Below are 13,599 nucleotides of genomic sequence, written 5' to 3'. Positions count from 1 at the left end.
TTGAACTGGTTTCTTGCAGCTGCTCTCCCAGACAGCTTGAAGCAGTAGCTCCAGTAGTGTAGGATGAATACGAGAGGCACAGAGCACTGTATCTGTAAAAAGTTGGATCCTCTAGCTTGACCATGCTTCATTTGATTGTCACCTTGTGTGTTGGCTCATGACACATTGCAAGAGGACTTTCTCTCCTTGCAGACACTGACAGGGTGGAAGTGTGATGAAAGCTTTTGTAACAATTGATTGATTGTAAGGATTTCTAGGACTTCTAGCCTGATCTGTGTTTTTCCTGGTTTGATATATTTTCAGGCTGAATTTCTCTATCACATTTGAGACTACTGGGGATTTTTGGTTGCTGATTTTTGTTTGTTTGTTTTCTTTTTCCTGTTTGGTTTAGGGTTATGGGGGCGGGTTTCCTTTTTAAAAAAAAAAAAATCTGTCCTTTTTCAAGTCTACTGTAACCTAGAATAGAAGCAACTGAGAGTTTGTTGCATGGTAATCATGCTATAATTATAGGTCTGACTTTTAAGCCAGTTGAGTTTTAGAGAAAGCATGTTTTAACCTCTCACCTAAGAAGATCAACAGGAGATACAATCTGCTTTTGAGCTAGAGTTATTAACATTGAAGCCCAAAGTTGGTGGTACACACTTTTCCAAACACAGGTAACATTCAACTGCTTAACCCTAAATAGAAATTTCCTGTTTCTTCATACGTAAAATTAGTTTTATTTACACTCCTACCTATTTTAAATGTGGAAACAGTCATTAAAAAAAACAATACCACTGTTGAGAAGAGGTACCCTGTGGAAAAATGGGCTTTTAAAAAAATAGATCATGTCTTGAGAACTTCATCTATCGGAATACAGAAAGGTCTTGAAACTGTTTTAAATTTTCTGATTTGATTAAAAATAAATCTAAACTGTTGTATAAATAGCATGAGGAAGGGAGAGGTTGCATTGAAAATCAGGGTTTTTTCTCTCTGCTTTTACATGATGACTGATAGAAGAGACTAAGCCAGCTTCCAAAGAAACCAAAGTTCTCATCTACCAAGATCTTTGAAAAGCCAAAGCCTTTGTATTTGTCTACACCACCTGCCATAATTGTGCTTTTGTTACTATCCGACGATACTGGCTGATATTTACATCAGTGAAAACACAGAAGAAAAGTTTCTAAAGCCATTCCTAGAAACAAACAAAACCAGAAAGAAGTATAGACTTTTGGGGGTAGAAAACATTCTAAAGTACATGTTGTGAATACATGTTATGCAATTGTATCCATTTCCTTTTTCACAACGAACATGATCTTATTGTGTGCCTGGAGAATATTACAGAGTTTAAATACAGTTCTGTCAGAGGTGCAGAGGAATGTTCCCTTCCTCAGAGCAGGAAATTAGCAGATGTCAAAATACACGACTTTTCACTAGAGGGGAAAAAAAAAGATTAAAGAGAAAATATGCACATTGCTGTGCAGTTCTAAAAAGATATTACTGCTGTTATACTTATGGAATGGGTGGATCTTTAGCTCTAAGCAAGTTGTCCAATTTAGAGATCGCTGTATAAAAGAATGTCATGTATAATCAATCACAGTTCCAGAAATAGGTTGCTTACAGCATTCATCCATTAACTCTGTTCCTTGAAAAGTAAAAGGATCACAAATAGAAGAAAATCCAGATATTAAATCTCATGTGCTGTCTGAAAAGGGGGGACGAGAAGCTATAAAATAAGCTCTAGGTTATGCAAAAGCATGAGAAGTCATAGAGTCATAGAATGGTTTGGGTCAGAAGGGGCCTTAAAGATCACCTAGTTCCAATCCCCCTGCCATGGGCCTGGACGCCTTCCACTAGAACAGGCTGCTTGAAGCCGCATCCAGCCTGATCTTGAACATTCGGAGATGGAGCATCCACAGCCTCTCTGGGCAACCTGTTCCCGTGCCTCACCACCCTCACAGTAAAGAATTTCTTCCTTGCATCTAATCTAAATCTGCCCTCTTTCAGTTTAAAGCCATCACCCCTTGTGCTATCCCTACATGCTCTTGAAGTCCCTTCCCATCTTTCCTGTAGGTCCCCTTCAGATACTGGAAGGCTGCAATAAGGTCTCCCCAGAGTCTTCTCTTCTCCAGGATGAGAAGAGAACTCAGCTCTCTCAGCCTGTCCTCATAGCAGAAGCGCTCCAGCCCTCTGATCATTTTTGTGTCCCTCCTCTGGACTCACTCCAACAGGCCCATGTCCTTCTGATGCTGGGAGTCCCAGAGCAGAATGCAGTACTCCAGATGGCATCTCACAAGAATGGAAATTTGTTGATTTGCCAAGATTCATAAAATCATGTGAAAACAATGATAAAGACAGATGCCAAAATGGGAAATGAGGAACAACCACAAAAAGATATATTAAAAATTTATTCAATTTTACAATCTTTATTCAAGGTTAAATAACTCCTTTTTTACAGAAACAAGTTGAGCTATTTACCTGTTTCTTTCAAAGAGACTAGGATAAAGATTGTCTCTGTTTTTTTTTTTTTTTACTTCTAGATTGTATGTGGTAAGTTTTGTGGGGCAATAACTCCCTTATACCCACTGCAAAACAAACTCGAACTTCTGTGAAACGGCAGACAAGACATGGAGAGTATTGCACTTGACATCCGAGTCTTGTATCCCAAACTCATTACCCACTAGTTATACCACAAAACAAAGTCAAATGCAATCTAGACATATACAATACAGGTTAACATGCAACTTCCATAAATCAAATGCAAAATTAGCCATTTAATATACATTACTGAAATTACCATTCTACAGGGTGTAAGATATACAAATACCATAAAATTGCTAATGATTATTCTTTTATTCAGTTGAACTCTTCAGTGAATAGAAGTATTATATTAAAAAATGTTTTGGCCACTCTCAAGGTCCAGCCTTAGGTCAAAACGATATTAATGAAAACAGCAGAAAGGTTTTTTCATCCCACTGACCACATGCAAACCCACTCATAATTTGGTGGAGTAAAAAAAAAAAAAAGAAAAATATAAACTTTTGTACAAATGCTACAAGGTAAAAATAATATAGTTAATTTAAAAAGGTGAGCACCACTTTTGTTTCTAGGGTGAATGCCAAGTAAGATCTTGAAAGTTCTTGAAATCTGGGGGTTTAGTCAAAATTTATGATCTAAATTAATGCTGTCAAAAAGATAGCTCATCTGAATGAGCCTAGTTCCTTGATAACCCTCAATAATGGAAACCTTCCTCCCCAAGCTCTTCTATTTTCTCTCTTCTCATGAATTCTTAATTGAGCGATTTCCATCCTGACAATTTCAAAGACGCACAGAACATTTATAGTACAGTCAGTCACAGCAGGAAAATTGCAAAACCTACTGCCTGGTTTCTGTACATCTTTGATAATTTTGGGAGAGATTGGTGGGAGGAGTAACTGGACTGTAAACATTGTCTACATACCAAGTTGGATCTACTGATGATCAGAAGATGCAAGTAAGAGGAAGAGAGAAAAGAGCTTTGTGAAATGAAGTCTCCTGTAGGAACAGAGGATGTAGACCATCACGTGTTTGTTATGAAGTGTGAACACCACTTTGTTAGTAACTTTTGAATACTGAAATGTATTTCAATATTGAAATGGGTGACCTACAGAAGGGCTTTCAACCCTAATATTGAGCTGCAGAATCAGCCTTCTCAGAAACAGAACTTAGAAAATATTTAATAAACAGATTTTTTTTTACTTTAAAAGTAATAAAAATATTTTTGTTACTTTCTGAGAAAGTTTGTCATTTAATGACTTCTGCATGAAAAACAAGAGTAACAGATATTTTACATGGGCTAAATCCAGATTTCCCTAGTCCCTTAGGCAATCCTGACCCAAGCAGAATCTGAGACAAAATCTAGGGGCCAGCTTTGCCTTCCGTGAGTTTATCCATGTGCCAGGGTAAAAGGATTTGGTCTCAAGTATAACTTGCGCTGACATCTGTGAGAGTCAAGTGGTTGGAAGGGCCACAGATGTAAGTAAGCCTTTGTCTGTGCACGGTTTCCTGAGATATGCAGGAATACTGAAGAGTCCAGACATGAACCTTTAATTAATCTGCTCCGGTTTAGTGACAGCCATTGTTTCCTTCGCACTGCAGTTAGTTTGTATTTAATAAGTGGTTACAGCATCACCTTCTTTCCAAAAGCATCTGATACTGTTTATTTCTCTCTACACAGAAATATATACTATAGGTTCTAATCCACTAATAGACAGTATTAACCAGTTTGTTTAAACTAAACTATCTTTGTAAATCAAAACTAATAGTTTCACTGAAACTAGATCCTCATCTGTAGCCATTGACTCCAGTAGGCTTTGGATCGGGCCCTAAAACAGGCATGGGTCAGAACTAGCTAGTATGTCAGTCTCACATCCAGGCATGCCAGAGGATATAGAGACTGAAGTTGCACAGGCTTAATAAACATTTATTACAAAATGGACATAAAGTTTTTTTATCAACTACATTATTTACTATAGGGAATGTACGTAATTGTCTGTAACTGTGTCAATGTACCTTTGATTTCTAAGCCTTCTTTTGTAAGTAAGTTCATATGTACATTTTGACCATCTGTTCCAAAGTACTAAAAAATGCAGGGGGAAAACGATTAAAAAGTAAAGTATATTATTGTTAGCTTAAAATAGCCCAATGTTGTATTTTGTATGCCAGCACATTAGCTGATTTTGTTGTTCTGGTTTTTTTCCTAGTGCTATGTACGATAACAGCATAAAATTTAAGAATTTGTGGCAAGTCATTAGTAACTAGCTAAAACTGAGATTTAAAAATCTTCATTATGGTCATGGAAATGAATACGAAGTGAAATCCATAGATCTATTTTTTGCTTAGTTTGAAAAAAATAAAAAACAAAGACAAACCAGCCCAAAAGATCTGAATACATTATTTCACACATGAATAAATGGTTTGGCTGCTGGGCACTGAAAGAACTTCACAGTTTTGGATATACCAACAGAAGAGTACTGTCTGTGTGTGTGAACTTTCCCCGCATGTAAACAAAGGCTGCTGTGACAGTTCATGCAATGGTCCAGCAGGCGAGGTTTGAGTGCCTGAACAGGGTGGAACTGGTGAAATGGAGTTCTGGTAATCCTCTAGTTTAAAGTTTCTTTACCAGGGTCTCTAATTTACAACTATTTCTCTTTTGCTCTAGATCTTCTCTGCTAGAATTTAAAGGAAAGAGGAAAAAAAGGAAGGAGTCTATACCTGGAACAGAAAACTCTGCAAGTGAGTAACTGATTTTCCCTGAGATAGCCCCAGGGACCAGGTTCTTAAAGAACATCAAACAGCAACAAGGACAAGAAAAGAGGGCAAGAAAGAAGAATTGGAGAGGAGATGTTTGTGTATACCTTAGACACACAGAAGATGGGCAGTAATGCTGCTGGTCTCTGATGAAAAACTATTCAGTCATGCAGGTGATATGAGGAACCTCTAACCTCAGCCGTTTAAGCAGCATTCATGAAAAAAAGATCTTTTAAAATTCAAGCCAGTCCACCAAATAGACTGGTACAAATACATTCCTAAACACAAATATATGGGAGTGTGTGTATGAACAAAGCAGTATACAGCTCATTGTATATATCTGATTTCACAAAAATAGGCTTACATATGATCATTTTTATCCTCAGTATTAATGAGAAAATTAAAAATGTTTGTGACGCTCTGTTTTTAAGATGGGAAGCTTTAATATTAAAGTGTTTTGTTTTGTTTTTTGTATTTCTAATAATCTTTACCACTAAGACATTTTTTATAGTTTTACCAACACAAGATATATTTTCTCTAACAAAGTAATTATACCACTGCAATATGCAAACACATATCACATAATCAGCTGAGAAGAAACAAGGGTTTTTAGATTTCCTGCCAGTAAAACTGAGTCTGTAGTGTTGGAAGTGTTGTGGTGCTAATCGAAATGTGCAGCCATGGCCCCTTTTTGCTTTTCTTGGTTCTTGTAAGTTACATTTTTAAAAGTGGTTGTCGATCCTCTGTACAGTGGATTTGTTTCCTAAAAAAACAAACAAAAACAAAAGAAATGCAAGTCACCTGATGTTTAACTCATCTTGCCACTGCTTCAGCTGCAAGCAGCTGTAGCTGCACATCCCTGCCTGGAGCGTACCCCTTCAGCAAAGCAATCATTTTGGTCCGTGATTCCCGACCCAGAGCTACCATGAGGATCATACATACACCAGCTAGTACCACTCTGCTTCCCAGTGCGCAGGATGATTCGTTATCCATGAGGAAGTTGGTCCAGGCATCTGCCTGGCCCACCAATGTGTTTCCAACAGTGGCTGAAGCAGGCTGCCCGTGAAAAAGCTGACACACGTTTCAGAAACATCCTGGGTCAGAGGGGATGTCCTCCTTCTATGGATTTGTCTGTAGACTTTTTATCATTCAGAATATCTTTAGGAATAAATTGTGTGCCCTAAGCAGGTGTTGTGTAATGATGTCTTTTGGCTTCTTTGGAGCCTGCTGTCTCACCACGCTTGTATTGGAAAAGTCAGTGAACAAGCATCCCATGTTCAACTTCCCCAGTCATCATTTCATAGACCAGTAACACACCCTCCTCCCGCTGTTTCTTCTCCCTAGTGAGGACTTCTTTGTAGCAGCTCTATTCTTTGTCGCAGCTCTATTCTTTGCACAGCAGTAGTTTTGTACTTTTTATCATTTTAGAATAGCTTTCAGCAGCTCACTTTTGTTCCAAGCCACTGAAATTCAGACTGGTCTTTATGAGGCATCACAAACCGGTCTAGGGCCAGGAACAGGTTTGTCTTTGCACCTGCCTTGCATTAAAGTAATCCACATCACCAAACAATACTTTATCAAATATATCCAATATAATCTGTGTATCAAACGTTGTGGTTGGATCAATCTAAAAGCACCGATAGTATCTCAGTGGTGAGGTGGGACTCGTTACGGTCCTCTTGCTGGAGCCACAAAGACTGCTATGCGTTGGGAGAAGGGCAAGTCCCACCAGGGCTTTTAATCCTGGCCTCTCGTTCACGTCCCACCATTGTCTCTTATGACAGAAAAGTAACACTCCTCTAACAAGTGTATCCTTGCCTTCCCTCTTACCACATGGTGCTCTCCTGAACGGTTAAGAAAACATTCTCAAGTCTCAAAAGGCGCAAGGCCAGCCGTGGCCATTCTTGCAGAAATGCTGCAGTCCCAGGGCTTTGTAAGAGATTGGAGTCGGGTGAACAGCAGCGTATCGCCTGTTCTCCTGACACCCGCCAGAAACACTTAACCAGCATGCTTTCTTCAAAAAGCCTCAGAAGTCTTAAAGCCTTTGCAGAAGAGCAAAGATGTCAAAGGCAAAAAGGAAAGAAGAAAAGGGAACATGTGGGATAAGCTTGCATTAAACTTCCGCAAGCTATAGATAGAAGGTAAGGCCTGAATTTCTCTGGCCTTTTACCTACATTTTGGATAGCTTACATCTGTGCTTACATCTGGGTGTGTGTGTGTGTGTGTGTGTGTGTGTGAGGAGTGTTACACAGATGTAAGCTGTGTGAGTGGGCCCTCATCATGACATCAATAATCTCCTAAAAGGGGCTCTGTTCCTGGGAGGTGGGTACGCTGCTGGTAATTCCATAGGTGGTGAACTACATCGCTAGTGAACAACTTTGCTAAGATTAATCAAAGGCAAAGTACTAATTAAAAAACAATTAATAAAAATGTTTTATCTCATACATTTACATGTGGAAGAAATTAAACCAGAAGATCGAATTTTAGCTATTTTTCATCCCTTTTACTTTATAGAATACTAAACGTAGTGAAAACCTATCAATCAGGAAAATCTGTCAATTTAAAACAAAACCAAGAATTTTAAAGGCAGTTGTACATCTTGCAACCAAATTAAAGAACCTCGTATAAAATCAACGCATTTAACGTACCGTTTGCCATTTAACTTTTGATTTTTCTGCTTCAAACTTGGCCACCTCTTTTCGATCTTGAACTGACACCAGTAATTTCCATATACAAAGTAAAACAATGCCAATGAGAAGGATAGCAAGGGTGACCCCCACCATTATCATGGGAATATTTGGAATCTCTGGGCAATCTGCGGAAACAAAACCAATTATCACTGTGGTCATCCGATCAATACATTTTAGGCAATTAAAACCAGCCAGGAGATGATGCTGGGCTTCTCATTTGCTGTGAGCCACACATGCCTTCTGCTTCAAGTCCATGTTATTTTCCTCCTGCTAGCTTGTTGAAGGGTTTGTGAAACTGGCTGAAAAATGTTGCATTAAAATGTTAAAAAAAAAAATTGCTAACTTCTTCCACTGCTTTTTTACTGTGTTGATAAGCAGCTGCTGCATACAGACCCAGATTCTGAAGGAACAGTTAGAAAATTATTTTCAGATATGTGTCAATACTATTCTGAAACACACGGCTGAGTTGACAAGGTTATGACTTTTATAAGGTTATGGCTGAAGCTCTGTTTCAATTAAGTGATATTCAGTGTGTTGCAGAGGAAAAGATTCTAGTGAGATCTGTATCAGGGTAGTCACCAATGATATTGACAAAATAGTGCATTTCACCCATGAAAACTATGAGGAAATAGATCTATTAAACTTGCTGAAAACACTAGACTGAATTTGAAGGAATTTTGCATTTCAAGTTCAGCAATAAATTTAATCATGCAATATTTCAGAGAGTCCAAATTAAAACTGCAGTTTTCGCTTCACCAAACCACAATGATTAGTTTAATATTAAAAAGGATTGACCATGAAATTTGATGAAGGCCACTGTTTTACAAAGTCTTCTGCTCAACCATGGTTTAAGGACATTGAAAAATTCATTTCAGTCGTATTTGGCTAACGTGATTGTAGTTTGCATTACTTTTTTGCTTCATGTAATCTTTTAACTCATTTGGAGGGGTCTGGTTTGAGCAGTGGGTTGACACTCTGGCTACTGATGCTGTCTTGACTTGAGTTCCCTAAAGGAAATAATTTCTTGAGCATTTCTGGAGGTCTCATTTCAGTGTGTGTTCTCATCCATTGCAACCACCACAGCTCGATTGTTTCAAGGGCCAGGGGCAGAACAGTAGATGACGGCAAAGCTGGTCATTGTAGGGCCACTACCCAGCATTTAAGGAACTGTGCCTTCCCTAAGATCTTTTTTTCACTTCTTTTTTTTTAGATCTACCTAAAATGCATAGTAAATGTATTTAGTAATGATAAAAACTTACCCTAAAATTCTTGAGTCTTAGGAGTGTCTTTTACAGAGGGATGTGCCTCTTTACTGCTAGCTCTCTATCAACCATCTTTGCTGTAGTTACTTTTGCACAGTAACATATGCAAAACCAGTCTGCTGTTCTTAGGGTAGAAGCTGCTTTTTTGCACGGTGAAATCACTTTTACTCTCACATGTATGCTAGAGAAAGGCTGCACAAAGGCTTAACAAAATAAACACCATTTGTGCCAACAGAATGAGTTTACAAATCTACATGGCTTTCCCGAAAACATAAATAACATTTAGCACTTAGATACTGGGTGTGTCCAAAAAAAAAAGAGGGCATTTTTATTGCCTGGAAATGAAACTGTTTGGCTGCTGAAAAGTGGTGTCTGTGTTCTCTCCTGTCCGACGTGATTAGGAGCTTTAATGAAAAAAACCAGTCAGAACTTTATGATACTACAATATTAAATGTAATTATAAAAATATTTTAGAATTTCATCAGGTATGCCCAATTACATAGTCTTTTGGATATTTGTCCATCTATGAAATATATCTAATTTCAAAGTGAATCATAGTTTCTCATACAGTGCAAATGCTCAGCACCTTAGAAAAATAAACTTACTTTTGCAACTCAAGGATCATTCTGCCTGTCTTTCATGAAAGGCCAAGAATTTATTTTACTACCGGGTTAAACAAGTCCTTGAGGAGGTGCTCTTTTGGCTGGGCAGAGGAGAGCTACAAACACAAGGAGGTGCAGTGCTGCCTAAAAGAGCTAAGCCTCTAGATAGCTCACCCCGCCTGTGTTTTTAAATCAGATTTCACGCAGGGAAAGCAGTACTGGCTGCTTACCTTTCTGTTCTATGCTGTGAATGACCGTCCTTCCCTGTTCATCCATAGCCAGCAGAAACGTGGTTGTACATTCATTTTCCCCCTGCAAAGAGCAGGGAATGGATTTATCCTCTGGATAATCTGCAGAGGGAGGGGGGGAAAAGAAAATCATTCATCAGATCAAATGTAATTTAACGTGTAATAACAAGAGAGACTGCTGGCATCATGTTTGTCACAGCCTCGTCTGTAAATGGTAAAGAATGAAAGATGAAAGCAGGAATACTCTCAGAATTTCTATCAAATTGAATGACTTTTCTTCCAAGCCATGCTTTGTTTTGTTTCCGATTTCTAACTTCTGTTGCTGAAGAACTGACTCAGGTGTTGTCAACCTGCCCTGACCACGGAGTGCACCTTATTAATTCCAGTATTCCATTTCAGTGAACTGGAAGTGCTTCCAAAGTGCTTAACCACCAGCTGTCTAGGAAATGTAATAGTCCCCAACTACAGGGCAAGGTAAACAGTACATTCGCTTTGGTTTACAGCTACACCCACGTGTCTAGGTTATGTTCCAGACGTAGATATACAAACATCAAGCAGCAATGGTTACTCTTAAAAGCGCTGACGTTTATTTCTTCCACAAGAGCCCTCTCAAAGGTTAGCCTGTCTAGTACTGTCACAACAGTAAACAGAGATCAGTAACAGATTCTGGGATCTTTGTAATTCTGGGATCTTGTAATGTCATTCCAGGGGAAGCAGATAAAAAGTGACCTGAGATGACAGGTTGCCCCCGTTTACTTGTCTCTCCGTTTAATGTAGGTCTGCACAAAAACGTAATCCTTTTTTTTTCTATTTTCCCAGATGATTACTGGCTGGGAAATCTTTTCTACTGCGAGAAGTTTGTTCAAAGGGAACATGGAAGCAGGAGGAAGCTGGCTGTAAGGAATGATATAAAGCAAATAAGATGATCGAAAATTGAGACTACAGGTCCCAAGTCAGAAGTGCTGTAATTTGGAGTGTAACCATTATATAACATTTTTACCGAACAGAAATATCTGGCCTTGTAATAGTGTGCAGTTATACCTCTGTGGCTGAATGCTTATTATGTTTCCATATAACTCATTATTTTAACAGGACTGGAAATCTAGGCATGCTTTTCAATACATTTTTAGAAAAACTTAGGTTTTGTTTTTCAAGGTAAAGAAAAAAAGAGTAAGCTTCTCAAACATTTCTTTAAAAATAACTGTCACTTTCCATCATTTCTTACCCATTCAAAACTCTTACTGAAATTTCATAAGCAAATGTCCTGAAAATCTTAAGCTCTCAAACTTTAATATGAAGAGTAATGAAATAGAGAATAGGAGTCAGACAGGAATGTGGATTTTAAAGTAACCTATGGTACATAAAGGAATAAATATTTGCTAGGAGTTTTTTTTATGTTGCTTATTATATAAAGTCTGGTCTAATAGAAAACACTATTAAATGTCATAGAAAATAGGAAAGTATAAATAGTTGACTACCTACAGTTCTTTTCTCTGCTTGTTACGAAAAGAGAATCGTATCTGCTTGACTTTTAATGGAAACACGCTCTCGATTTGTGATAATCTTGTATTTAACCTGTTGCCTGTCCTTAGTGGCAGAGCAATGTGTTACCTGTCAAGGTGACAGGCAGACAAGACTTGCTAATTTAAGAGGATTTGATTTTGTTAGAAGGGCCATGAACTGCAGGTGGAGCGTACTGAATTAATGGCACTCGTTGCCAGGTCACAATTCCAGTAACACAGTCACAAGTTTTGCAATAATTGTTGTTTCCCAACTCTTGTAACTAAGATGATCCAAAGAATATTGGCTTGTGTTCGAAAAAAAAAAAAGGAAGAAGAAGAAAAAAGAAAAGGGTAGTTGTTAGCTGTCCTGAAGGCAGAGAAACACTTGCGGGCATATTCCAAATATCACCCAGAAGGCAGTAATTGCAATATATTCGTTATTTTTAAATTGTAATTTTTAATTTAATGTCATAATTTGAAACCAAGGGGAGCAGAAATCTGATTACATGCAAGGTTGTAGGAATGAAAGCAAAGGTGCCAGTTCAAGCTGTTCAGAATGCAGCTTATGCTTAGTATTTTTATTTCTCTGATGTTATTTTTAGGAAGAGGGATCACGAAGAAAGACTATTGCACAGATTACTTTCAGTTTGTCATCACAAAAATTTGCCTAGGTAGGTAAGCTCCTGTAATTTACTCCGGTGTAATTTTCTGTGTTCTGCAGTGAATCATCGTACTTCTCCCACTCCTGCCTGCAGCCTAATTCCATTAATTTCAGAGGTACTGGAAATCGCTGGAGTCACATGGAAAGAAGAATTGTGTAACAGTGGCAAGCTGGGGCTTCAAAGTGCAGAAGATTGTTTCCTAACAGGTACTTAGATAAGATATTCCACACACACAAAAAAAAATTACTGTAAATTTAAACATCATTATACCCTTTCTTGTTTGTCTTTTGCTCAACAAAATGCATTTTTGAACAGTTTCATCATGCTTTGAGTCAGACCTGACACAGAGATGTATTCCCTGTTTTTCTGCACTGGGAATTTGTGTGGTATCAATCTATAGGGTAGGAAAAACTCAGTTTCTCCAAGCAAAATGTAGCTTTCACACAGCTTGGGCTGTGGCAGGAGCAGCCTGGTGCCCTATGGCTGGGGTGGCAGCAGCAGCTACTTCTTAGGAATTGCAGTTCCTCCTGGGTAGCAAAAAGAGCAGCAAGGGCTCCCCTTACACCCATCTGGCAAAGAGGGGATTAGCCCAATTTAAATTTCAAGTATTAAAAATGGGTGAAAACAAACATTCAGAAGCGATGCCTCTGTGGAGATAAGCGTGGTGAACGTGAAACCTTCAGCAGGTCCAGAGCTGTTGTGCCATCCTGTGCCCTGCTGGATGCCCAGGCAGAGAGGCTGCCCACAGCACGGCCACGCTGGTCACCCTGCTGCAGGGAGCGGGAAGAGGAATCCCCAGCACCCACAGAACCGAGGCAGAGGAGGCAAAAGGCATGTCTCAGAGGCTAAAATAGTCCTCCTCAGGAAACAAGAAAATGTAAAGCTTATGCTTTTTCTGTTGCTCCACAGTTCCAGTCATCGTGTTGCAACATACTCAGGCAAAAGAGAAACTAAATCTTTAAAGTGCAAACGTTTTATTTAACCTTGAGCTATTCCTAAAAGCCTTGAAGCATTAAAGAAACTGAAATATAAATAAGAAAGAAGCAGTATGCTACTGTATGAAGTTACTCAATAATCTGTCTGAAATATTATGGGGTGATCTAGTTATAACACCTTAAAAACATTTTTTTTTTTGTTTGGGTAATACAGTTGATTTTAGGATTTTTTTTTAAATTAGTATGTGGAAGATTTTTTTTTTTTCCCTCTCGGGACTTCCTAATGAGGCTATGTCCATGCCAGAACAAATCCTTTGAGATATTACACAACTGTTTCAGATGAAATACAGTTTGCAACAGCTTTTTTTTTTTTTTTTTTTTTTTAGGGATTGGGATGAAAACAGTTTTTCAGCCTTCACTACAGCACAGT

At 38.5% G+C, this 13,599-nt stretch overlaps 1 protein-coding gene across 1 annotated transcript in view; it reads right to left on the bottom strand.

Annotated features, from left to right (window-relative positions):
• Window positions 1-5,929: 5,929 nt before the first annotated feature.
• ITGB6 (integrin, beta 6) overlaps window positions 5,930-13,599 on the bottom strand; it is a gene marked incomplete at its 5' end in the record, with an annotated part of 18,493 nt that continues 10,823 nt past the window's right edge. Inside the window, 3 exons of the mRNA XM_010142391.1 lie at window positions 5,930-6,031; window positions 7,917-8,083; window positions 10,053-10,172. Coding sequence (XP_010140693.1) covers window positions 5,930-6,031; window positions 7,917-8,083; window positions 10,053-10,172 — 389 coding nt within the window. The remainder of the gene's footprint in view (window positions 6,032-7,916; window positions 8,084-10,052; window positions 10,173-13,599) is intronic.

The sequence above is a fragment of the Buceros rhinoceros genome, unplaced genomic scaffold (assembly GCF_000710305.1).
Source record: "Buceros rhinoceros silvestris isolate BGI_N320 unplaced genomic scaffold, ASM71030v1 scaffold15778, whole genome shotgun sequence".
NCBI lineage: Eukaryota > Metazoa > Chordata > Aves > Bucerotiformes > Bucerotidae > Buceros > Buceros rhinoceros.
The sequence above is the reverse complement of the archived record's forward strand: the minus strand, read 5'-3'. Positions and strand labels throughout refer to the sequence as shown.